Source organism: Carassius carassius, chromosome 15, assembly GCF_963082965.1.
Source record: "Carassius carassius chromosome 15, fCarCar2.1, whole genome shotgun sequence".
Classification (NCBI taxonomy): Eukaryota; Metazoa; Chordata; class Actinopteri; order Cypriniformes; family Cyprinidae; genus Carassius; species Carassius carassius.
In genome coordinates this window covers 26,168,310-26,194,471 of record NC_081769.1, presented here as the reverse complement: position 1 = coordinate 26,194,471, position 26,162 = coordinate 26,168,310, and the positions used below count along the sequence as shown (strand labels likewise).

General features: G+C 37.8%; 1 protein-coding gene across 3 annotated transcripts; it reads left to right on the top strand.

Annotated features, from left to right (window-relative positions):
- Positions 1-6,888: 6,888 nt before the first annotated feature.
- Positions 6,889-25,826, top strand: cep162 (centrosomal protein 162). 3 transcript variants are annotated; one of them, XM_059568254.1, is made up of 28 exons: positions 6,889-7,028; positions 7,365-7,430; positions 7,676-7,820; positions 9,744-9,836; positions 10,212-10,517; positions 12,573-12,725; positions 12,799-12,973; positions 13,129-13,187; positions 13,280-13,350; positions 14,022-14,052; positions 14,136-14,261; positions 14,350-14,511; positions 15,201-15,282; positions 15,361-15,601; positions 15,805-16,024; positions 16,282-16,430; positions 16,509-16,697; positions 18,521-18,658; positions 20,621-20,733; positions 20,851-20,956; positions 21,051-21,177; positions 21,275-21,543; positions 22,018-22,266; positions 23,327-23,979; positions 24,540-24,681; positions 24,850-24,948; positions 25,046-25,180; positions 25,361-25,826. In XM_059568254.1, exons 2-28 carry the CDS (start codon positions 7,371-7,373, stop codon positions 25,580-25,582), a joined length of 4,515 nt encoding a protein of 1,504 aa, XP_059424237.1. In that variant the 5' UTR covers positions 6,889-7,028; positions 7,365-7,370; the 3' UTR covers positions 25,583-25,826. The 3 variants fall into 3 exon arrangements, with proteins under 3 accessions (XP_059424237.1, XP_059424239.1, XP_059424238.1); XM_059568256.1 differs by lacking the exons at positions 9,744-9,836; positions 10,212-10,517 and having other exon boundaries at positions 12,588-12,725; XM_059568255.1 differs by lacking the exons at positions 9,744-9,836; positions 10,212-10,517.
- Positions 25,827-26,162: the final 336 nt, after the last annotated feature.

The following is a 26,162-nucleotide window of genomic DNA, read 5'->3' as shown; positions in this document are numbered from 1 at the left end:
TTTCTTATAAGTGTTCCATTAGTTGTTTTAATTTAGTAAGAGGAAAAACTGTCTCAACCTCACTCAATTCAAGAAGTACTGTACAACATATTCACTATAGAGGTGTAAGTGGACAGTGGATTTCAATCATGGGACAAAAAATGTGAACATGTCAAGAGTGGACACTACAATAGTTTGGAAATCAAAGATTTAGGTGAAACTTTTCAAACCATCAAAACCCAAAACTGTTTGAGACATAAAAACAGAGATTACAGTACATATTGCTAAATGTCTTCAGCATCAAAGATAGCTCATCAGTGTCTAATGTGTCTAATTTAATGAGATGCGAAGATCATAGACTTAGATCTTACATTTCGCTCAGTATGTCAAGGGCAAAAAGATGACAATTTTTGGCTTTTTTCCAACACCACCATGTTCTTTCTTTTTTTACATTTTTCTTTGCAGCTATAGGGGGGAAGTCAGGAGTACTTTGACAGAATTCTAAAGCAGCAGACAGAACAGATGTCTTGGGATGATTAATGTGCCTCTCCTCCTCTCCTCTGAAGAGCAGTGAGTCTGCGCCTCTTGCACCCTCCTCTCCAGAGTTACTGTGCAGAGTCCCTCCCGGAGTCAGGGCCACCCTCCAGCTCTGCGCCTCGCAGCCCATCTCACTCTTAACCGAGGGATGATGGGACAGTGAGCTGCAAAGTGCCAGTCAATGAGGAGACACGATAATGTGCAATCTGAAAATCCAGCACTTGTGAAACGTTTAGGGTAGGATAGCTCACTGGAGAAGGGGCCTCTGAGAGATGAAGTGATTCTGTGACGATAATGAGCAATATTGAATATTGCAGTTCTGTTTTCTCATAGTAGGCTGTTTTGACAGAGTGTGGACGCCTTTGTATTGGTCTTGAGATTCTTGAGTGGGCTTTGGTCAGTAAAGGAGGAGTTTGGAGGGCAGGTTTGTATGCTCAGGGGATTACACCTAAATCCCATAGATAGAGGAGGGCAGAAAGATGAGCAGAAGCCAAGTGTGACTGTTTCTAGTGGTGAGGGTTGTTACAGCTGAAAACACTTCCATAGAGCAATCCTGCCCCCTTCTGGAATATGTTGGATGTGCAGTTTTCCCACGCAAGCAGACTAAATTAATAAAGGCTGCATCTTCACATGCAAACTTCTGTGCTATAAAAACAGAATCTGAAAACAGTACGGATGAAATGAAAGTATAAATAAAACAGTAGACGAAAAAATAATCAGTTGACCAACAGTACAACTTCTGATAAAATTACAAAGTTTGCATCCAGTGGTCGCTTTTCTAATCGCATGTGGCCATGGGGAGAGGATTTGTGAATGGCAGCTACCAAATTAATGTTGGAGGGTCACATGAGGATGACAAGATTATGAATATATATTATGGATATATAGTATGTACACATTGCATTTACACAACAGACGTTCATGCTATCATACCTTTTTAAAAGTAACAAAGTAATTACTGATTTAAAAGAAGTAGTTTGCAAATTTTGAACACTTCCAAAGTGTTTTGGACAATGTTCTTCTTCTTCTTCTTCACACCAATTTGTTTCTACAAAGTAAAAAAAAAAAAAAAAAAAAACGCTTAACCAGATTAGTTTGGCTGGTTTTAACTGGCCATCCAGCCTGATCAATGCTGGTCAGCAGGCTGGTTTTAGAGGGGTTTTGGCCACAACAACCAGCTATAACCAGCTTCACCAGCCTAGCCAGGCTTTTTTGTACTTTGTTTGCTTCATACGTGGAATATTGTGCAATAACCACCTAAGAGAAGAGGAAGTGAAAGTAAAATTACATACAGCCAAGTAGTGACCCATACTCAGAATTGTAGAATTCGTGCTCTGCATTTAACCCATCCAAAGTGCACACACCCGGAGCAGTGGGCAGCCATTTATGCTGGGGCGCCCGGGGAGCAGTTGGGGGTTCGGTGTCTTGCTCAAGGGCACCTCAGTCATTGTATTGCCAGCCTGAGACTCGAACCCACAACCTTAGGGTTAGGAATCAAACTCTCTAACCACTAGGCCATGATTTGTGAACAAATATGATTACATATGTCATATTACATATGACAGAAAGCTGGTATTAAATATTAATGCCTAAATTTTGTATTACATAGAAATGCAATAGCAAGTGCACTTAAACATGACATCTCTGGATATTAAAAGTTAAAGTTCTCCCAGCCCGGTCCTCATAATCCTCCATTTATTCTCCCAAAACTCTTGATTTTCATCAACAGATGTTACAGCAGTTCAACAAAACTGAACAGAAGGGCCTGAAACTTATTGAAACTTAGATCATGAATCACACTTATAGATAATGAGTCTATTCAGGCAGGAATTACAGTGAAGAAGCTCTACGTGTGTGTGTGTGTGTGTGTGTGTGTGTGTGTGTGTGTGTGTGTGTGTGTGTGTGTGTGTGTGTGTGTGTGTGTGTGTGTGTGTGTGTGTGTGTGTGTGTGTGTGTGTGTGTGTGTGTCCGCACCACAGACCTTAGTGTCACGTCAGGAGCAGACTCACACGTCTCAATGGCCAAAGTCCCCTCTCATACCATCATAAACAGCTTCTTCCCCTCCTCTCTGTGGCAGAAATGGGCCTGAGGCAACGAGCCCAGAAAGCTGATGATGAAGCGGGCTGCCAGACTTGAGTGTCCCCCGCCAAAGCGTTTCAGGAGGCAGTAGTAATTGATCGTCTAGGAGAAGAGCACGAGTGAAGAGATGATGTCTGAGAGACTGCCAGCCTTAGTGTCTAATGGGCCTCATCTCTTCTCACACGTGCAGGCTCATTTTTCTTCACCACTTCTCTATCCATCTAAACTGCATTTAAGGGGGAATCTACATTTATATCCTTCTTTTCTTTAAACTAGAGACTGGAAGGTGGACACGAAATTGACTATGAATTACTATTTTTCAGATTTATTTGCTTTTGTTTTGTTTTTTAAATCTAAATGAATTCATAATGTAATGTTCACACTATGATTGAACAACAAAAAAGATAGTTTTATTTTAGTATCGAGATACCACAGTATTATAGTTTTAATTAATATTTTGAAACAGTTTTTAATTTCATGTTTTGTTTTATATTTTAGTTTTAGTAATTTTGTTGTGTTTTTGTCATTTTTAGTATTTTAGAAATGTTTTTATTTATTATTTTAGTTAAAGTTGAAAACTAAATTCAAATAAATGTTGCAATATATAACGTTTTTATATATTTTATTTTAATTCAGTTCATGTCTTATTTCAAGTATGTTACTTTATTTATTTAATGTTTTATGTTTTAGTTTCAGTTTGTTTTGTAGTGGTAATATTTTGGCACAATTATATCTCTGAAAACAATTCAGTATAACAGGACAGCAAAGTTAGAAGGACAGCACTACATATTGCTATAGAATCTGAAGAATTGGTTACCAATCTGACGGATGTATTCTAACTTACCTAACTAATTCATTTCAGAGCCATTCCAATCTCTAAAACAGCTGAGCCTGATGAAAGGTACTCCATGTGGCTTTTAAATGTATAAGTTTGCAGAAGGACAGTCAATGTCAGTGTACTGTATTACGCTGAAATACAACTGAAGGTCAGTCCAATTATCTGTAATGGAGCCCCTCCTTTGTGAGATGCCCACCCCACCAAAATATTAACAAGCCCTTGCATGAATATCTGTCCGGCTCCTATCAGCGAGCACACCGGCATCCCAATGTCAGGTCGACAAGAGAGGACACTGCCTTCATTAAGGTATAGGGTGCGTTTGGTGGACGATGGGGCGCATTTACATGAGAAACGAGGGAGGAGGGAACACATCCTAATCACTCATTCACTTATCTCATTCAGTCAGAGTCAGATAGAGCTCTGATGACACCAGGGTCATGATTAAAATGCATTAAGCATTGATTTAGAAAAATCGGAGACAAAGATGAGCGTGAACCATGCTCTTAGATGTTAGTTTTTCTGTATTCCCGGCAGTGATTTTGCTGATTGTCCCATTTGGGCACCCATCAGGGGGTTAATGCAACAGAAATGACAAGGCAAATGACATTCGATGAAAGAGGGAATTTTATGATATTACTCACTTAAGGTTCATTCATACAGCATAAGCTCGATTATGAAATTATATTTCAGATGGTATCAGTAGTAGCAGTTGCGACTCTGTGTATTGTTGGGGAGACTATTATTTGCTGTCTGCAAATGTTCTAGCCCAATATCTGTATGCAAGACTTGACAAGGTAAGAGTGGCTGATTTGTGCAGCAATACTGCCCCTGGAGGTGATTCATGGTCAGTACAGGACACAGTGTCAGAAGAGGGCTTGCATTGATTAATGCTATGGTGCATGGAAGTTTTATTAAAAAGGAGGGTGGTGTTTGACCATCTGTTATCCAGAAGTAAAAGCATACTTTTAATACCTTTTAAAAGTATAAGATTGTTAAAGAATAATCAATTATTATTATTATTATTTTCGATATATATAATTAAATGGTAACACTTTAGAATAAGGTTACATTAGTTAATGATAGTTAACTACTTTATTTAACACGAATTAAGCAAGAACAATTCTTCAGCTGCATTTATTAATCTTAGTTCATATTAATTTCAACATTTACTAATGCATTATTTAAATCAAAAGTTGTGCTTGTTAACATTAGTTAATGCACTGTCAATTAGCATGAACTAACAATGAATAACTGTATTTTCTTTAACTAACATTAATAAAGATTAATAAATACAGAAATAAATGTATTGTTTATTGTTTGTTCATGTTAATTAACACATGAACTATTATTAACTAATGGAACCTTATTCTAAAGTGTTTCCAAATAAATTAATAACATTTTAACTTTAATAAATACATGTTTTTAAATAGTTTTAAATCTTATTGTTTTTACTATCACTCCACTCTCTGCTATCACAAAGTCATTTGTCAAGTCATGTAATATACTGTACCACTGGATTATAGATTAAAATAGCTGGGTAAAACTGCAAATGCAATGCAAGGGGCATGAACAGATAAAATATCCAGAATTATATTTTTTTTTGTTTTTTTTTTGTTTTTAATCAGTCATTTCACGAAAAGGGTGCCTTTGTGCATCTTATGCAAGTGTACATGTAATGACTACTATAAACTATAAAAATGAAAAGTTGACTTATACTATGTAAATTTATACAACACAGCAACAATTTATTTATTATTATGATTATTATTGCAATTAATTTGAAAAAAATATAAATTATATATATATATATATATATATATATATATATATATATACACGAATATAAAAAACAATTTAATTAACTTGATAATTATTAAATGTAATATTTAAATAATAATTATTTTATTTTTATATTTTGTATTTAATTTATTAAAAACAATAATAATCATTGATTAAAAGCATGTTAACATTTGATAACTACCAAGGTGAAATGATACCATAAATAGATTTTTTTTTTTTTTTTACTTCAATGTGAGAGTTCCTGGGCCTGTAAAAATAGTCTCTCTCTCTCTCTCTCTCTCTCTCTCTCTCTCTCTCTTTCTCTCTCTCGTTCTCTCTCTCGCTATTGGGATAAAATGTCTTTCTAATGTGTTGATAGTTAGGGCAGCTGGTGAGAAAGTGTTGCTCTGTCTCCACTTCCCCATGATTACAGTAAGGGCAGATACGGCTGTATCTGGGCAGCCAGTGCTGCATATCTTCCCGTCTCTATCATCAGAATATGACTGCTCAGTCTGTACCTCATCATTTGTCTTCTTAATTTACAGTCTTTCACTGTACTCAGATATTCTGCAATTGTGTAATATCTGTTTAGGGCCAAATAACATTCAAGTTGACTTTGTTTTTCTCTTGTTTCAGTCCAATAAGATAGATCATTTTATTTTTGTGTTTTTATCATTTGGTTAGGCCTGATTATGTATGTTGTTAGTCGTGTTAGTTTGTTTCTGCAGCTTCAGGAGCATCTGAATCAGGGGACTTTTTGCTGGGTTCATTTCATGGCTTTTAAAGGCTTTAAAGCTGGGGGTCACTAATTTTTAGGCGTTTCCAAAATTTGATGGCTCATTTCTCAATGCACATTAGTAGAGGGTTTTGGCCTAATTCTACCCTGCATGCGTTGGTCGTAGTGTTCCTCTGTACTCTGAGGATAATTTACTCTCTCTCTCTCACCATTTCACTTATGCCTTGTCCAAATACTCACACTTGTGGTCTTTGCACTTGATCACTTGACTACTTATATGACGAATTTCCTGTATTTGGCCCAGGTGTTCAAGTGAGGATGAAGTCAACAAGTGTGTGTACAACTTTTCATTACCTGATGGGGCACACTTATAGTGTAAAACCCGATTTGTTTTTTAATTTTTAACACTTTGAATTTTAAAATAAACTTTTAAATGTCTGTTTAGTAATGACACAACAGATGACACAATTTAATTGCTGGTGCTTCTTATTAAGCGATAAAAAGCAGTTGCAAATTATGTACAACATAAATATACTCACCTTTGCACCAATAAAACGTGTATCACTTTGTTTTACTACCAAATGATATGCAATATCTTATTATTAATCATATTTGACTTGCATTGGAAAGGTTTCCGTGACCTATCGCGATCTTGGCAAAAAGTCTCGCGATTTCCAGAACATGATGCATGATGGGTTACACCAAAACACTCCGGAGCGGTATTTGAGATAGTGTGACTTCAAGGTATTGCGCTTCAGTGTTTTTAAGACCTGGGACAGTCTTAAGCACTTACTTTCTGCCAACATCGCGAGTGTGGGTCTTTGGACAAGGCTCTTAAACGTAACATCCGTATTGAGTTAATAATACGTTCTTTCTCCAACATGGCAACCCAGACACGGAACTGAACCGCTCAATGAAATCTTCGGAATCATGTGACGTATCATGGCCAATAAACTGTCAGTAATACCCCGGTTATTGTAGCGGGAAACTTTATGATAAACAGTAACAATACCAAAACAATGTGAACATCAAATTATTTACTGCATAGCGTTTTTTCATTTTCCAACTCCTTCTGTATGGGTGAGTCTTTTGCTTCCTGGTTTTCCATTAATTTACTAACAGTTGAACGTTTCGCTCGGTTGCCATAACAAACAAGCTAACGTTAGTGAGCTAACGTTAATAATGAAACCTAGAATCACACAACAATATAAACATTTTCACTTTCTTCAGCCTGTTTTTTTATAATGCAGCGCGAATAGACGCTTCTGTCTCTCTTCCAGACTCTTTTAGGATGTGTATCAAATGTGATTTAACAACATTTATTTGTTTGTATGCAGTTATTCTTATATAACACGTGTACGTTAAAGTAATATAAAACTTAGCACTAATTCTGATGTTTGTCTCGCAATGTTTTAGTGAATTATGGCTCATAGACTGACTAAAGAGGAGCTGGATCAGCAGTTTGAACAGTTCTTGAAAGAGGTACAATCTTTTGTTAACTATTGACAGTTTTCTGTTTAACTATGTTTGTATATATACTCTCATATTATATGTGAAACATTTGGAAAGTTCATGCTTCTTGTTATATGACACGTGTACTTTTCAAATTATTTTATAATATTTCTATATGAAGTGTATTAATTGAAAGACAACATGCATTACATTATTGTTGAGCACAGTATTCCAGGTACATTTTATTTTGTTGTGTATTTATGCTTTTTTTCCAGTCTGTCTCTGATGACTCTGTTGATTTGGGCACCAGGCATACTAGTGTTCTTGACAGTTTGGGACAAGCACCTGTCAGGCCAGTAAAGAAGGCTTCAGTGTCTGTGCCGTGGTGGCAGGATGATGATTACAGTGAAGAGGGACCAGGTGAGTGCTTGAGTCCAAAAGGAGCTTGGCTTAAATCTTCAGACAAATCTTTAGCATGATCTTTGTCCTGGATATGAAACCCGTATTGTGTGTGTACGTGTGAATAGGAAGGTGTATCTGTCTAATAAAAATCTCGAGGGTTCAAGCATCAAATATTGTAGTTTAGCGTTTGTCCACTTGAGGGCAGCAAACACAAAGCAGTAGACAATATCAAAATCACGCAAAATAACGCAAAATCAACTGAAACTGCAGATGTGTCCTCATCAGGGATTCTGATGACTGTGAGTTGCACTGCCTTTGTTTGTTTTGTTATTTTTCTGACTAGAATAAATTAAATAGAATAGCCGGCTGTTGTTTTATGTTGTTGGCTCACATATTATAACTCAAATCTACATGTCAACTGATGCATGTGTTTTTTGATATTATTACACTTGATTTAGTCATCACCTGCTGTTATTCATCTAGGCAGCCTAATTATTTCTGCGATGGAAGAGCTGCCATTTTCTTGTTTCATTACATGCTCTTAATAGGCTTGCTTTGTTTTTTGGGGATTTGGGTTTCCCAGTGCCTTTGCACTTGCTTGCATGTAATTGACTTTGCAGTTAGTCATTTAGCAGATGCTTTTATCTAAATTGACTTACAATTGAGGGACATAAAGCAATTTATCATAGATGCTAATATCAACACCTAACACAAAATATTGTGGGAAAGTCTATTGGATGTCACAAGTGCATTTATATCTGAACAACAGTAAAGAAGTGTGCCATAAAAAGAAAATACCTAAACTAATTGTGCATTGTTTTACCATCAAGTCCCTCAGTGATTATGGTGTTGTTTGCTACATAAACATACTACTTGTTTCTCAAAATCACTCTGTAGTTCTGAGATAAGACATCTTTATTTTCAGTCATTCTGAAATTATAAGGTATGGGTATGATTCTTGATATTTTGACACTCAGTAGTGTATTGCTTTGCTTTTCCTCTCAATGCATTTTGAGTTGGAGGAATTTTTTAAGTTTTAAATATTGTCTGCATGGGTGTTAAGAAGTTTGGGATCATTAAGTTAATTTTTTTGTTGAAAGAAATTGATATTTATATTCAGCATGGATGCATTAAACTGATCAAAAATATATATTCATCAGGAAATTCTGAAAAGTATCACAGTTTCCACAAAGATTTTATGATACACATTTTCAACATTATTAATAATAATAATAATAAGTAGACAAAAATGTTTGTTGAGCACCAAATCAATCAGTATATTAGAATGATTTGAAGCATCATGTCACACTGAAGAGTAAGGAATAAAGGAATAAACTACTAATATACTTAAATATTTGAAAATATCATCATTTGTTTTAAATTATAACAATTATATTTCACAGTATTACTATTTTTACTTTATTTTTGATTAAATAAATTCAGCTCTGCTGAGCATAAGAGTTTTTTCTTAGGATATTTAAAAACATGAAAAATATTACAAGCCCTGAACTTTTCAACAGTAATGTATATCTGATGTATTTGCTTTTTTTAAAGAAAAGAGCTACATAGGCAGATCTAAGAGACATCAGTAAGTCTAGTGTTCTGTTCAACAAGTGTGTTGTAAACACATTGTTCTGTTTTAAGCAGTAAACAAGTTTTGTGTCTGATAAATAGTTATATTTCCAAGAATGGAGGTTGTGTTCACTTTTTCTTGAACCTCTAAAGTGCTGTGCACAGAGATGTATCATTTGCTGCTATTACTGTTATTAGCATTTCAGTAGATGAAAAAGACTGCCCCACAGGGACCACTTAATATGTAATTTGTCCAATTTCACATTTTATCCATCAAGCTTTAGTAAACCTTCCTTTCTTTTTTCTATTTGATATAATCGTCTCTTTTTCATTCTGCTTTTCTCTTTTTTTTCCCCATCCCTTTTGCAGAAAAAGCCACTAAACGCCGTTTTACTAAAATTACAAAGTCCCAAGCTTTGGACCCTCAGGTGGAATCCAGACACAGAGAAAGCCCTCCTCTGGGTACATCTTATTCAGTAGTCGATGATGTACATGCAACATAATTGCTAAAAATACTGTTTTCAAACAGGTTTCCTTTAAGTATAGTAACATTGAAAACCACACACTTCACCCTTTTACCATAGTATTACTTGGATATTCTTTTAGATCTTTAAAGGATGTCAATATGTTTCCTGTTATTTATTTTATTTATTTATTTATTTTTAGGTTTCACACTTGAAAACAACTCATTTAGAGTAGCTGGTTAAAACTTTAAGTGTCATTTAGTTTTTTCCTGATCATTTTATGATTTTAACTCTCATTTGGTGGCTTCTACCTGTTTTACAAACTTCTTTCATGTTGTTTTTCTTCCTTTGTTCATTCCCCTTATAAAAGTAGTCCCTATTAAACCCACCCCTAAACCTCGTAGCAATGCACTTGACAGGGTGAGCCAGTTGTCCAATCAGAGGGCATCCCACAACACGAGGCCTGAACATGATGAGACAGTGAATGATAAGATGCTATCACCTGACCATAGTTACTCTTTAGAGGAGCAGAGGGTCTCAGAGGAAGACTCTTGCTGCTTACCAAGTCCAGCGCCTGATAACCCCTCCAGTACATCAGGACACAAGAGTCCCATTCACTCTGGTTCTGATGAGTTGTCTGTGCAAAGTGATGCTAGTGATTCAGTCGAGAGAGAAGATGGTAATAGTACAGTCGTGGCCAAAAGTTTTGAGAATTACATAAATATTAGATTTCAAAAAGTTTGCTGCTAAACTGCTTTTAGATCTTTGTTTCAGTTGTTTCTGTGATGTACTGAAATATAATTACAAGCACTTCATACGCTTCAAAGGCTTTTATCGACAATTACATGACATTTATGCAAAGAGTCAGTATTTGCAGTGTTGGCCCTTCTTTTTCAGGACCTCTGCAATTCGACTGGGCATGGTCTCAATCAACTTCTGGGCCAAATCCTGACTGATAGCAACCCATTCTTTCATAATCACTTCTTGGAGTTTGTCAGAATTAGTGGGTTTTTGTTTGTCCACCCACCTCTTGAGGATTGACCACAAGTTCTCAATGGGATTAAGATCTGGGGAGTTTCCAGACCATGGACCCAAAATTTCAACATTCTGGTCCCCGAGCCACTTAGTTATCACTTTTGCCTTATGGCACGGTGCTCCATCGTGCTGGAAAATGCATTGTTCTTCACCAAACTGTTGTTGGATTGTTGGAAGAAGTTGCTGTTGGAGGGTGTTTTGGTACCATTCTTTATTCATGGCTGTGTTTTTGGGCAGAATTGTGAGTGAGCCCACTCCCTTGGATGAGAAGCAACCCCACACATGAATGGTGTCAGGATGCTTTACTGTTGGCATGACACAGGACTGATGGTAGCGCTCACCTTTTCTTCTCCGGACAAGCCTTTTTCCAGATGCCCCAAACAGTCGGAAAGGGGCTCCATCGAAGAATATGACTTTGCCCCAGTCCTCAGCAGTCCATTCACTATACTTTCTGCAGAAGATCAATCTGTCCCTGATGTTTTTTTTTTTGGAGAGAAGTGGCTTTTTTGCTGCCCTTCTTGACACCAGGCCATCTTCCAAAAGTCTTGGCCTCACTGTGCGTGCAGATGCGCTCACACCTGCCTGCTGCCATTCCTGAGCAAGCTCTGCACTGGTGGCACTCCGATCCCGCAGCTGAATCCTCTTTAGGAGACGATCCTGGCGCTTGCTGGACTTTCTTGGACGCCCTGAAGCCTTCTTTACAAGAATTGAACCTTTTTCCTTGAAGTTCTTGATGATCCTATAAATTGTTGATTTAGGTGCAATCTAAGTAGCCACAATATCCTTGCCTGTGAAGCCATTTTTATGCAACGCAATGATGGCTGCACGCGTTTCTTTGCAGGTCACCATGGTTAACAATGGAAGAACAATGATTTCAAGCATCACCCTCCTTTTAACATGTCAAGTCTGCCATTCTAACCCAATCAGCCTGACATAATGATCTCCAGCCTTGTGCTCGTCAACATTCTCACCTGAGTTAACAAGACGATTACTGAAATGATCTCAGCAGGTCCTTTAATGACAGCAATGAAATGCAGTGGAAAAGTTTTTTTGGGATTAAGTTAATTTTCATGCCAAAGAAGGACTATGCAATTCATCTGATCACTCTTCATAACATTCTGGAGTATATGCAAATTACTATTATAAAAACGTAAGCAGCAACTTTTCCAATTTCCAATATTTATGTAATTCTCAAAACTTTTGGCCATGACTGTAGATTGTTATTTTGATTTTTAATGTTTTGTGGGAGTTTACTTACCATTATTGGCTTTATTTCTTCATAAGTTTACCTTAATACATAATTGTATGCCTTAATTAAGCACAATAAACCAGAGCTGTTGTTTTGGTTATATGTAATTGCAGCTGCAGTGTTTGCAGCACCAGTTTTTGCTGTAAACAAATCCTTGGAATAGTGCCTGTTTGAAGGACATGTAGTGCCAGTTAGTAATTTCTCTGATGTCTAGTTAATTGAATATGTGCTCCTCAGCATAATAATGTGCCACACAGTGGGCCAATATATCAAACAGTGGATTTACTCATAATAATTTATCTTATATATATAATATATATCTATTCTGGATAGTTTTAATTATTTGAAGGGTAAAGAACAAACAATAACTTTTACAGTATGTGGTACTTTTTAAAAAGGTCTGGTTTGGAAAAATGCCCACTGTAATACTTTTGTTTTCTTGACTTGTAGGGATGTCATCAACAGGAAAGTCCTTCCTGAAGTCTCTGAGGAAGACTCCGTCCATTAAGGAGGTGGATGAAGAACATTCGAAGGAGCTATTCTTGGAGGATGAAGGGAATAGAGACCAGGTCATCTTCAGCAGAGACAGCCTTGAACCTGAAGGTCAGGCTCTTTTAACCGTTTCATAATATTTATCTTCACTCTCTTTATTTGACCTGTAATTACTTCTTTACAGATTCTGTAATTGTGTCTGGTATGGTATCAAGTACACGTGTTCTAGGGCTGGATACATTAGATGAGGATGAGAATATCAGGTTTTTATCCAACCTGGGGAAAGAATCATCTTCTTCCATTGACTATCCCAGAGTGAATCAAGAACAGGAGCCATCCACCCTCACAAGCCCACAAAGGTGCACCAAGAAACGAAAAAAGCTTTAATTATGTGACTTAAAGCACAATTAATTCCATGTGACTTAAACCACAATGATTTCCTAGGATTCTTTTTGTGAAGGAGCATTTGTATATGTCCCTTCTTTTAAATTTAGTTTCACCGTGTTCCTTTCAGAAGAGAAGAAATGGATTCAACAAATGAAGAAGGACAGAGAAATAATAAAGACTCTGCTGGTAAGAGCAAAGCAGAGAGAATTTCAAAGGGATGTGTTTTGTTGTTATTGCTTTCTGTAGCATAAAACACTTCTATATTGCTTCTTTGTCAGCATCGCCTGCATATAGTGAAGATTTTGAGGAAGAGGCCAGTGAGAAAAGTGACAAGGTGCCTCAAGAGAAGGTGAATATACATTTTTAATGCACTTTAATCCTATGAAATGAGCTCTGCCTTAAAAACTGGTGAATTCAGTCGTGAGTTATGTAGAGATGCATGGATACAAATGCAGGTCCCTATCTACATCTTGCAATATATGCTGCCTGAGAAATACATAGTACGTATTAAATACAATATGAAATACAAGTTCATATTAAACAATATTTTAAAGAGTGCTGGACAAATTATCAAAGCAAATATTTCGTAAAAGAGTGTGTTTTTATTTATGATTATTTGCAATTATTTTGTTTTATATGAATTTTTATGCAATGATATTTATATTTATGCATTTGTTCTTGCAAATAAAATAATTATGTAAAGTGTTTTTTAACACATTTACACTAAAACGCCAATAGTAATCCATCTGTATTAATATTACATTTGACAAATTCTTAAATTGACTAGAGGTAATTACTGTAGTCACTGGTGACCTAGAAAAAGCTGTTTTATTCTACATTAGGTCAGTCACCTTCTGACGGGGGGCTGATGGGGTCTTTTATAGAATTATGGATGACATTGATTGATTTACGATTTTTTTTTCATACCTTTATAATACATTTGCAAAATAAAATGTAGAATATATAAAACATAATGTAATTTTACGGCCCCTAATTTTAACAATTTCCTGCTCTTTTTAGAAACCTGTAAGGCAAGGGATGCTGGCCAAAGGTAAACCACAATTTACAGTGTGTAATGTTGAAAATGGTAATATCAGGAGGTGAAAGGCTGTTCTTACTGTTCGTATATCCAAGTGTCACTGCATGACTCTCTCAATTCCACGGATGGAGCATTGCCTCCTGCAGTTCCCAGTTTGGCACCCAGGACAGAAAAATGGCCAGACATCAAACAAACAGAGATGCCATCATTGGAACCTGCAGGTTTGAGAATCTGTTTCTTTGCTTCGAGCTTGTATTGTTGAAGTAAACTTGTAACAAGTGATTTAACATTTTCTCTGCCATATGTAAGTTCAATCATATGGTCAGAGTGGAGGGAGTGAGATGGAGGCACTGCAGGAGGCATACAGGCAGATCAGCAGCTCAGCAGGGGAGTGTGAGGACAAACGAGCCGAGGGCAGCAGGACGCCCCTCTCTCTCTCTACGCTTCAGCCTGCCTCCACCATGGAGTCAGGTCAGAATCAGCACCTATCTAATTGTTGCCAGTCACTGTGGGCATGTCTGCGCTTTAGAACTTTTGATTTGCAGCTTTTCCACCACAAATGCTTCCAGTTATGCTTGAAACTGAAGGACGTGAGGTTTTTAGTTTTGGCTTTGTTTGCGGCATGAGTCCCGCTAGCTGACTCTAAACAACTCGATTTTGTTTAGGATGTCACAATGACTAGTTTTCCTGGAATCTCGAAGTCTCCTATTGGAGGTCTGTCACCCTGACTGAAAATGAATGGAGGGGCTGGTGGACTAAACTACTGCCTCTGGCCTTTCTTTCTAATTCTTTCCCACATGTTCTTCAGTGCCTTGTTTTGGCAGCAAATCCATGTAAAGCTTGCCAAAGCAAGATATAAGTTATAAGTTTTGTTCTTTTTGTAAATATTTAGCATCAAATAAATGCTGTTCTTCTGAACTTTTAATTCATTAAATAATCCTGAAATAAATATCATGGTTTCCACAAAAATATTAAGGCATCACAGCTGTTTTCAGCATTAATAAGAATATTTATTTTCCACTTACTGGTGACTGCCAGAGAGACACAGCCATGCACACCATATCCCTATCATTCTAAATAAAGCTTACCACTGAAAATTGGCTAGTATGATTCCGGCCTAGGTGAAATTTTGTCATCAGGGTCTCGTTTATGCACCACAGATTTACCCACTGCTGAGGAATTGATGTGTCCGATTGGACCAGACTCTGAATTCACCCGTGGCTTCTCCCTCCATCCCATAATGTGAGTTCACTAGTTACATTCACACACTATGAGTCATGTGTTCTCATTTCAACAGCTTTAGACTTTTTTGTCTTTCAGTGAGGCTGTGCCTCGAGGCAGCGAGAATCACAGTCCATTAAAGATGTCTTCAGACGGGAGCCCTTTCAGTTCTGCTAATGAGGGATGTGGAGGGGGTAATGCAGCTGGTCTTACAAGAGAGGAACATCCAGCCTCTCTTCAGTACACTCAGAAGAGCATCGCTGAGGAGATCAAACGGCTGATGCAGGAACAGGACAGCTCCTCCATGGAGCCACCTCCTGTCAAGCCCAAGAAGCGCCAGGTTAGAGACTCTGCTATTATGAGTCATTTGCCTCATGAATTTCCTCTGTAAATTAGATCCTGTAATTTCTGGGGTTTTGATAAATGAAAACGGAAAGATAGGAGCACGGACTCTGCAAAAGTAAATGATAGCTTTTTTTATTCACATCAAATGTGATAATCACATTTATGAAGCTTATAATGAAATATTAACTTCTCTCTCAGGTTCCTGCCAGAAACAATGCGTTTGCATCAGGTTACTCTAGAAAAACTCCTGTTCCATCAGCAAGGTCCAAGAAACCCGAGAGCAGGCCATTACTCAGAGCACCTGCACCCAGCAGAACCAACCAAGCTGCTAAACCTCCATCTCCTCTAACACAGAGGAAAACTCAGAACCAGCGCCCTAAACAGACTCAAACCCTCAGCCAAACACAAACGGTCAAAGGTACCTGGGTTACCTTCACCAAAACGGTCATATATTTATCCTCAAAATTAAATGACACAAAGAATGCATAAAGGAATTACCGGTATTTGTAATTAAGTTACTGTAATGAGAATTTAGGAGGGAAATCATCTTAAAAATTATCTTAATTGTTACAAAAAATAATGTCACAGTGGACAAAAAAAACATCTAAAATATATTTTGAAGCCCGTTAAATTCACAGCCATATTTGCACAGACATTTTTTTGCATCTCTTACAGGTTTAGACACAAGGTTAGGACCAAGCAGTGAACTGGTTGCATCTGTGCAGTCCTTTGCTACATTCCTACAGCATCAGGTTGAAGCCAGCAGTCTACAGGATAACATCCCTCCTCGAGCAGACAGGATCACATCTGAAGCAGTGACAGGAGTGAGTTAACTGGGACTGAATCAGAGCATTGAATTAAATCCCCAAGCTCATTAACTTCCTGTTATATTTGTCTGTCAGCACCAGGTGATGCACGAGAAGGTGGATAGTGGTCCAACCTTTCAGCAGGAGCGCTCCTCACTGGAGCGCTTCCGTCTCCAGCTCGCACAAAAAGAGAGAGAGCTCCATCTGAGGGAAGAACAATTACAGGAGGAGCACAAGCAAGAGCTTGCAGCCCTGAGACAGGAGAACTATGTGTTACAGAGCAAGGTGAGCCCTGTATAGCTGTAAAACTTATATATATTCAGAAAGTGTTTAAATGTAAGAAACTTTTGTTCTTTGGGGGGTCATTCTGCCATGGCTCTACCTCAACGCTGGGTAATTTTGTGTGGTCAGATTTTGTATAAACCTCAGGGAGCTGCTTTACCACTTTGTAATTGCTGCTGACAGATAACTTAAAAACCACTCAAGTTCATCTATTTTCCTGGCCTATTTATCCAGCCTTAAAGCACTCATGACCTTGTGTCTTTTGTTAAAAAATCAATAGAAAACTCTTGCTCTCCTTAATGTGAATGTGAGGAAAATTATATGTGTGCCACAATAAGTGTGTTTAGTAAAAAGGGCAGGCTGTACTTGCAGGTGAATGCTTTGATAAAGTAATCATGACGTCTATAGCAAACATATTTCTGTAGCTACTCTGCCCATGGAGATTTTTACTTGTATGCTGTTTAAGAAGCTGTTCAGTACTCTTAGCGATGATTAATTGTGCTTTTAGCATAAATGCATTAGGTAAGGTTTGTTCTAGGCATTTGTTTGAATACCCTCAAAGTATTGAGTATTGTTTAATAAAAGCCATGCTGTGCTCAGTATTTGGTAGTGCTTTTTGTTGCACTAGCAAATAATGACCCTCAACAAAATTCAACCTTGGATTTAATAGGAAATGAACATAAGACATGGGACATGCAGCATTTTATTTACCCTTCTGGTGAAGTATAAATAGTGATTATAGACAACAGATCTAAATAAGAAGAATTGTTATATAAAGTGCTTTTGTCGAATGGCACCATAAACATATTTGAAGGACAATTGTTCCTGGAGCAACCTGGGGTTAAGGGCACAATGGTGAACAGCTCACTCCTTACTGAGCCACTAAACTACATTGTTAGACCTTTTGAAATTAAATAACCACCATGATTATTTGATCTAATCAGGCTTAAGATAACAATAATCATCATTCATGTTTAACTTCCTATTGTTACTTGATTCTAATAAAATAAAAGAACTTATAGTCTACAAAGGCTATTTTTTCGACAACCTTTGCATTGCTAGCGCATTGCTCTACGGTTTGAGCTACAGAAATGCCTTTTCTGATGCAGCAGTGTTACTTGAATGCTCCATCCTTTACAAATTGGCTGTCTTGGGAGGTTTTCTGAATATGATCCGAGAGCACAAAAAGCTCTGTTCACTTTACATTTACCTAGTCCTAAATTGTTTTTGCCAGGTAACCAGCTTCAAAAAAAGGCGATGAAATTGTTTCCTCCAGATTTAGAATAAAGAGAAGATGAATTTTTCTAACTTTCTTCATTTGTGTGAAAAAATAAATCCCTTAAATTTTTACTGACATGAGCAAAAAATAATTTACCAAATTCAAATCATTAATCTAAATAATTTTCACTACCGTTACCTGCCATAGTGAAATCATTGTGATTAAACAGCCATATTTACCTGCAACAGATTTTATATTTTATTTTTAATGAAACGTATAATGATTTCAAATTATTTTTTGCTGCTGTTTTGTAACCAATTCATTTACATGGACCTGTCTAAACAAAGCAGCTATTTAAGAATGACTGAGAGGAGGACAGCACATCTCTGCCCACTCTGTAGGCTTATGCAAATGTTACAGCAATGTAGCAATGTCACAAAAAGAAAAACATTAAATGGAAAAGAAAAATGAAAAAATCTATTGACATGCTATTGAAAAATATATTTAAGTTAGTAGTTTCAATATTTAGTTACTGTTCCTAAAAACTGAGCAAGCAATCCTCATTTGTCCAAGTTAGATTCTGAACTGTTAAATGCTTACTCCATAGCTACACCGTGCCGAAGAGGCCAGTAACAAGCGAAAGTGGAGTTTTGGCGAAGCTTCGGACCCTGTGACTGAAGAGAAACTCAAGCTAATAGAGAAAGAGATGAAGGAACAGGAGACTCTGATTCAGGGTTACCATCAGGTAAGTCTGTCTCTCTGTCTCTGCTTATTTTCTGGCATATATTAGAATGAGGCATTCTGAAACATGGCTATTATGACATGCATTCATTGTATAAAGGTTTCATTTTCTTATCTCTATTAGGGGTGTGCACGGAAAGTCGATCATTCGAATATTCGTTCTGCTCTAATTATTCGATAAAAATGATATTCGAATTTCGCTAAAAAAAAAAAAAGTTCACAATAAATCCTAATTTGGTCACTTTCTGTGATTCTCCACGGCATATTTGAAGATGTTTGCAAGCAAAAAATAATTAATTAATGAATAAGGGGCTGTTCACATATTGCACCTGAAAACGAGTGGAAATCGCTAGGCGCGTCGCTTTCTTCTCCAAAGCGCTCGGGCAGAAGCGCTCCTGAGGCGTCTGCCGTTGCTAAGCAACAATGACGCGTTCTCTCCATGAAGACGCGGAAATTTCAGCAAAGGATAAATGGATTTGCAGCACAAAAAATTGCTTTCAGTAGCTCTGCTACTAAATTTATTTCAAAATGGCAATCCATATACAGCTATGATCAGCTGTTCCTTCATCTTGGCTGAGCTTTCAACGTTGTTATGGGAAAGGATGAAGCTGAATGTTTAGTTCTTGTCACATGACCCGCGGTGCACTTGCGGCATTCTGAAAAGTTGAGATGTTTCTTTCAAGCAACGAATAAACACCGCTAACTTGGAGAATGCAGTGAAAACTCCTCTTCTCGCGTCTGCCCTAGACCCTCGGCACAAACATCTCAGGTTTCTCGATGAAAACATGAGAGAAGTAGAAAAAAAAAAAACTTTTTTGAACATTATCAGAACATTTTCCTTGATGCGAGTGGTGCGGATACACCCGCCGCCACCAACGATGAAGAGGATGCAATGCCCACTCCTCGGTAAAGGCTGAGCCAGTTCTTCAGCGATGATTACAGAGAGTCCAGCCGAGACGAGTGGGAACAGTTCTTGCTGGAGCCATGTATTCCTCCAGATGAGGATCTCATTCAGTGGTGAAGCGCTTCACAAAACTTATTCGCTTAGCACACCGTTATTTGTGAGTCCAGCCAACGTCTGTGCCGTCAGAGCACGTTTTCTCTGCAGCCGGCCTTATTGTTAACAGACTAAGGAGCCGACTTTCCCCCGATCATGTTTACATGCCCGTCTATCTTAACAAGAACATGTAAAACAATAGAAATTTTTTTTTGATTTGCTGACAGTTTCAAAGTTAAGTGTAGGCTACGTTCTACAATAGCCTAATTGCTGCAGGCTGCTTTACGTTTTTCTTTGTTCACTTTTTTTTTTCGCTTTTTTTTTTTTTTTTTTTCGCTTTTACTCTGTACTTTTGTTTGTTTGCACGCATTGTTAAAAGTTTTCAGCTACAAAACACGATGTGTAATGTTCAAGCTTATTGTGTGTAAGCTTGTTCAAAATGACGGAAACAATAAATGTTGCTGAAAAATAACGTCTGTCTCATTAAACTAAATTTAAATAAACGAATATTCAAATATTCATTTTTTGTGAGCTCAAATATTCGAATGTGATATTTGTGGAAAACGCCTATCCCTAATCTCTATACCTAGATGTTTTCTTTTGGTGAGCTATTACGAATGTCAGTGAATGATTCAACACAAAACTCAGTAGTCATTTATTTTTTAGGCCATTTTACAGTATAATGAGGCATGTAATTAAACACAGTTCTTTTAAAGTGACACTATTACCAGCACTATTACCAGAATTTAGAATAACATTGATAATTACTTCTCACATTTTCTGTAATTACAGAAGAACTCGTGGCCTTTCCAGAAACCAATTCCAATTCTTTTTTCTTTTTTTCATGAACTATATTCAGTGTAGAACATGCACTGAATATATTTGCATTTTGGTCATTAGTATTCATATGCTACAAATAGGTTCAGAGCAAAACATGTCTGAAACTTCTTTCTGATTTTAACTATAAAGGAGAATGAGAAGCTTTATCTGCAAATTAAAGCACTCCAAGCTCAAAGCAAACAAAACGAGGAGGCTTTGTTTATGGAGAACCAGAGACTTCTCACCGAGCTTGCCCTCACCAGGTCAGTGCTCTAAAAGTTTGTCGGTATAGTGATCTAATACATATCACAGCGGGTTGTTACTATTCATGCTGTTCTTTGCAGCAGCTCATATAAAAGTGATACATATTCATTTCCCAGGGACCGACTTAACCTGCACAGCATTCAAAGAACCATCGGAGGGAGAAACATTGCTGACCAAAGCTTCAACATTGCAGATTTGACAAGTCAGGTACAAGCCGCACAGGTAATTGATCTGCAGTACGTATGTCAACAGCTCTCTGCCTCGCTGCCTTTCTAAGTAGCAAGGTGCATTCCTGATAAAAAGTCTTTGTGTGTAGAAAAATGAGCAGCGACTGCAAGATGAGATCCATAGGCTAAAACAGGAGAAACAAGCACTGCATGTAGACCTGGACATGATGAGGAAAGAGCGGGACCTTGCCAGAGTTCAGGCTGTCTATACATCAGGTAATAGCTTCAGATGTGGAAACATTATGGTGGCAGTCTGTTTTCAGCAATGTAATTGTTATCATGATGATAACAAGCATCTGGATGTATCTGCCAGGTGATAAAGGTTTCGAGCTAAAGATGCTTCAGGAAAAACATCGAGAGGAAGTCACAGAGCTGAAGAAGAGACTGCAGTGGTATGCCGAGAACCAGGAGCTACTAGACAAAGATGCGGCCAGACTCCGAGCCGCCACCGCCGAGACTCAAATGCTCACTGAGCAGGTGGAAAAGCTAAAAATGGAAGTCACCAAGAGGGCCAATGAGCAACAAAGAAAGGCAAAAGAGAGAGCGGGGGAAGCTAAAAGAATCCAGGACCTAGAACGACAGGTCAGACGCACACTCTCCACAGACTTTTGTTGTCTTATTCTGCTGGTACAGCTAATTCAGGGCACGTTCTTCTTTGTTCTCTGTTTGCTGAGAGGTGGAATTATCCAACCGTGTCTGTGAGTAACAGACCATCTGTCTGGATAGTCATTTTTCCAAGCACTTTCTGTTTACCACCTTCTCTTTATGTTAAACTCCTTTCTTTGACTGATGTGCAATTGAATGACTAAATTAATAACTTTAAATTTAATTGGCTTAATGGTAAGTGTGCTCTCTCTATTATCTTTTAAGTTGGTTGCTCATGTAGGTTTCGAGTCTGGCTTGCAACATTGCCCACACCCTTAAAATTTCCCTTCACTGTCTGCTGGGTTTCTATTCCACTTAATGAGTGTATTGCAATAATTAACATTAGCTGCCTCAATAGAACTCTTTGCATTCTGTTCCATCTATCACTCATGTTTCCATTTCCTGACTCAGCTCAAACAGATGGAAGAGCTCTTGAAACGCAGGCATCCAAACTCCCTGCCAGCCCTGATCTTGGCCGCTGCGTCTACCGGAACAGAAGATAATGGATTAGATCTTCGTCCCCCAACTGCCCCTCATTCCTCCCAGACAGCAGCTCTGTTGGAGAGACGTGTCCATCGACTTGAGGCGGAGCTAGAGGGCCGCGATGAAGCAGCCAAACGCAGTCTCAGAACGATGGAACAAGAGTATCACAGAATCAAAGTATTCATTTCAGATTTAATACAAATGGAATTTAGTTTAAAAGCACTAAACATTCAATCCATACAATCTATAAATTCAAAACAAGTTTGAACTATTGGAACTTGACTGTGACTGTGAGCTCACTGACTGAAATAGTGTTTTCGTTCTTAATTAGTAATGGAGAAAACAACTCAAAACTACTTACTTTTTTCCAAGCATGTTATTTACCCGAGCACACAGCTGGATCAATCTATTTCTAGAAAAAAAAAGCTTTGCCAAGGAAATTAGGTTTCTATTTAAAGTCCTTTGCGCAGGGCTTTTAGTGTGCTATCAGAATGGCATCGTTTCTCTCATTTCTAAACCCTGCTGTGTGCCCACATAAATTTATATTATATTATTATTATTATATATATTTGCTTATATACATACTACACTACTGTTCAAAGGTTCAGGGACATTAAGATTTTTTATGTTTTTGAGTCTCTTATTTTTACCAAGGCTGCATTTATAATAAAAAAAAATATATGAAAAATATTATAATAGTTTAACAGACTATTTTCTATTTTAATATATTTCAAGATGTAGTTTATTCCTTTCATGGCAAAGCTGTGTTTCTGCAGGCATTACTCCAGACTTCAGTGTTACATGTTACATTCAGAAATAATTTTAAAAGGCTATTTTAATGGAAACTGATCTTTTTTTATATAGTTCTTTGATTAATGGAAATTTCAAAAGAACAACATTCATTTGGAATAGAAGTGTGAATAGATTGTGCAGAGGACTCCTCTTTCGTAACTGTTTTTCATAACGATAAAAGTATTTATTTAATTATTTATTTGTATTGGCCTCAAACATTAAAATAAAACTAAAAGAATATTGTTTTGAAAATAAAACAATATTGTAAATATCATAGTTATTATAATGCAAATGTATTAGTCTATAAAAACTGTAGAATTTGTAAGTTTGGTTCATTATAAAGAATCAGTTCAGACTGTCCGATTTTAGTGAATTGTTACTTTTGAGTTTATTTTGGGCCAGCTCAATTAAATATGTCTGCATGTGTCCTTCTCTACATCTTCAGTTGCAGTATGAACAGCAGATCTCAGATCTGGAGCAGCGTTTGGCTGAGAAGAACCAGAACAATCAAGTCATTTCATCAGAAATGTCTGCGTCACAAACTCAGGGGTTGAACGCAGAGATGGAGAAAGTGAAGAAGGCCTATGAGAAGCAAGAGAGTTCCCTCAAGGCAGAGGTGGCCTCTCTGCAAGAACAACTCCGTCAGGCCCAGTCTTTGACGCAAGCAGACAAGCCTGCCCGCAGCCCCTCACGCCACCAGCTCCATGCGGAGGCAGCACAAGCAACCCGCATTGAGAGACTGACCCAGGAACTGAGCTCCAAGAGCCGCACCATTCAGGAGCTGAGCCGTACTGTAGAGCGCCTGCAGAGGGAGAGGAAAACCATGCTGTCGGGACCTGGCTTGGATCGTGTCGCCAATGAGACCAAGCGACATTTTGGTACAGCCAAAGAGCCCAGAAAACCTGCAGCTGAGACTTTCCCCCCTACTCAAGATGAGAAAGACTACCATCCTGGTGCGTTCTCAGGATCACACATCTCAGAGGTGCAACTGGAGAATGATAGTTTGAGGATGAGATTGGAACAGCTAGAGATACAGAAAGAACAAGAGAAAGCTTCCTTGCAGGCTGCAGTCACACATGCACAGAGTCAGATCCTCAGGTAAAGTCTTTTGGAGTGCTTCAGTCATGTTTTTATAACAAAACATGAACAATAGCACACAAGGCCCTACTAAAAGAAAACAAATTCCTTAAAAATAATTATATTTGTCATCAAGAACATTAAGGCCATTGTAAAACTAATGAAAATCAACCCATCGTCCCAACAGTTAATTAAGCATAAATATTCAGCACAACAAATGGTGATAAACAAATGGCTTCAAAACTTTACTTTAAAAAATATTTTCTATACATTATAATAAGATAAAGGCATTTGGGGATGAGTGGCTTAAATGTGCTGAATTGTAAACTGTTATTGGTCCTAAAATAAAATAAAATAAAAATTAAGCTTTATTTTCATCATTATAATAATAATAAAATAATAATAATATGAACAATATAAAAACTTTTATTTTATAATAATATAAAAAATGTGAAGAATTAAAATGCACTGTAGGATTTAAAGAATGTATATAATTTTACAGTAACATTATTATTCAGAATCAGTCATCTCTGAATCTCAATTAATTAAATACATTAAAATAATGTATCCTTTTTTTTCAGGATTCAGGAGCAGAATGCTGAGCAGCTTGCCTCGGTCAAGGCTGAGCATCATAAAGAGATTGAACGCCTCCTGGCTAGCCATGCCCTTGAGCATTCCTCCTCCAAAGTCGTTGAACTCAGGAATCAAGTGAACACACAGGAGGTTGGTCACTCCAACAGTTCTATTTATATGGCTATGTGCATTTGTTTGGTGCTAAGTGTTGCCTTGGCCTGGTACTAGAAACATCAAGGTCATGTGTTTGTTTGCCAAAGTCACTTTGGGTAAAGGCATCAGATAATAAAGCTTTGGATTCTGAATTTCTCTATTCAGATCATAGTTCAGCATTTAAAGGGGCAAGTGAAGGAGCTCCAGGGAGCCGAAGATGCTCTGGCTGTGTCTAAGATCAGAGAGGAAACCCTGCAGAATCAGGTAATGAGTGAGACTTTGCCACCAAGGTTTGGTGATTATGTTTCTGTAGGATTTTCCATGTCCTCTTCATGATTTCCTGTTATGTGTATGTCAACAGCTGTCTAAGCTTCTAGAAGAGCTGAAACAGGCCAAAGAAGCTCACAGTCCTGAACTACGACACTTCACTAGCCTGGAGCAGAAGATTCAGTCCATGGAGCTCCGTTATACTCAGCGTGAGAAACAGCTTCAACAGGTAACACTCACACATTCCCACACACACCTACACGTGCTATACATACACTTCAGTTCAAAATATAGTGTTCAGTTGCACTACAGTATACAGTTGTTTAATGGATCTCAACAGCAGTCTGTTGATTGACAGAATCTGCACCATGATTATATGCACTGATGTCAGGTGGCGTTGTGTTTCCAGGTGATTGCAGACACACGGCGGGTGGTGGAACAGGAGCAGCAGGGTGAGGTGGAGCGCTGGAAGAGACTCTCTCAAGGCAGGGCTAAAGAGCTGGAGGTCTTCAGACTGGAGCTGGACTCCATACTGGACGTGCTTCGTGAGCTCCAGAGACAGGGTGTAGTTATTCCCATCCCAGAACACACCTCCACCACCACTCACACATACCTGCCCCTCCGATCCTGAGCTGTCTTTGCATCACTCAGAACACTCAAACCTCTGTCTCTGGCTAGCAGAATTCCTGTGACAGAACTAATCTTTGATTTAAATCTGTGGGAATATTTATTCTTATAATATAGTGTAAAAACATTATTTAATTATTGTCAAGGAACATGCAGGGTGTCTAACATCAAATACAAACAGTTTGGTGTTAGTAATTTGTAGCATAAATCCAAATGTTATGTTGTATTAAAGTTAATTGTTATTTGTACATTTTGTCCTGTTTTGCTGCTCCTTTGGTTTTGCAACATCTGCTTGAGCAGAATCCAGACTACTTGAACAAGCAACAGCAGTAACATTTCTGTTGATACACCACCCACCCAAGAGTTCTAAAAAATGCTGAACTCAAAAGCTCAACCTAAAAGTACATTCGCACAACAAATACTGCAGACGTCATGATTTATTACTCTTTTTAATGCTGGGCTCAAAGGACATGGTCTGAATGCTAATAAACTACTAAAGAACATAAATTGCGTAAGAGGCTGGAGATGGAGCTACAGTGTTGTGTGATGATTGATAAGAGCTGATCAGCATGCAGCACTGTTTA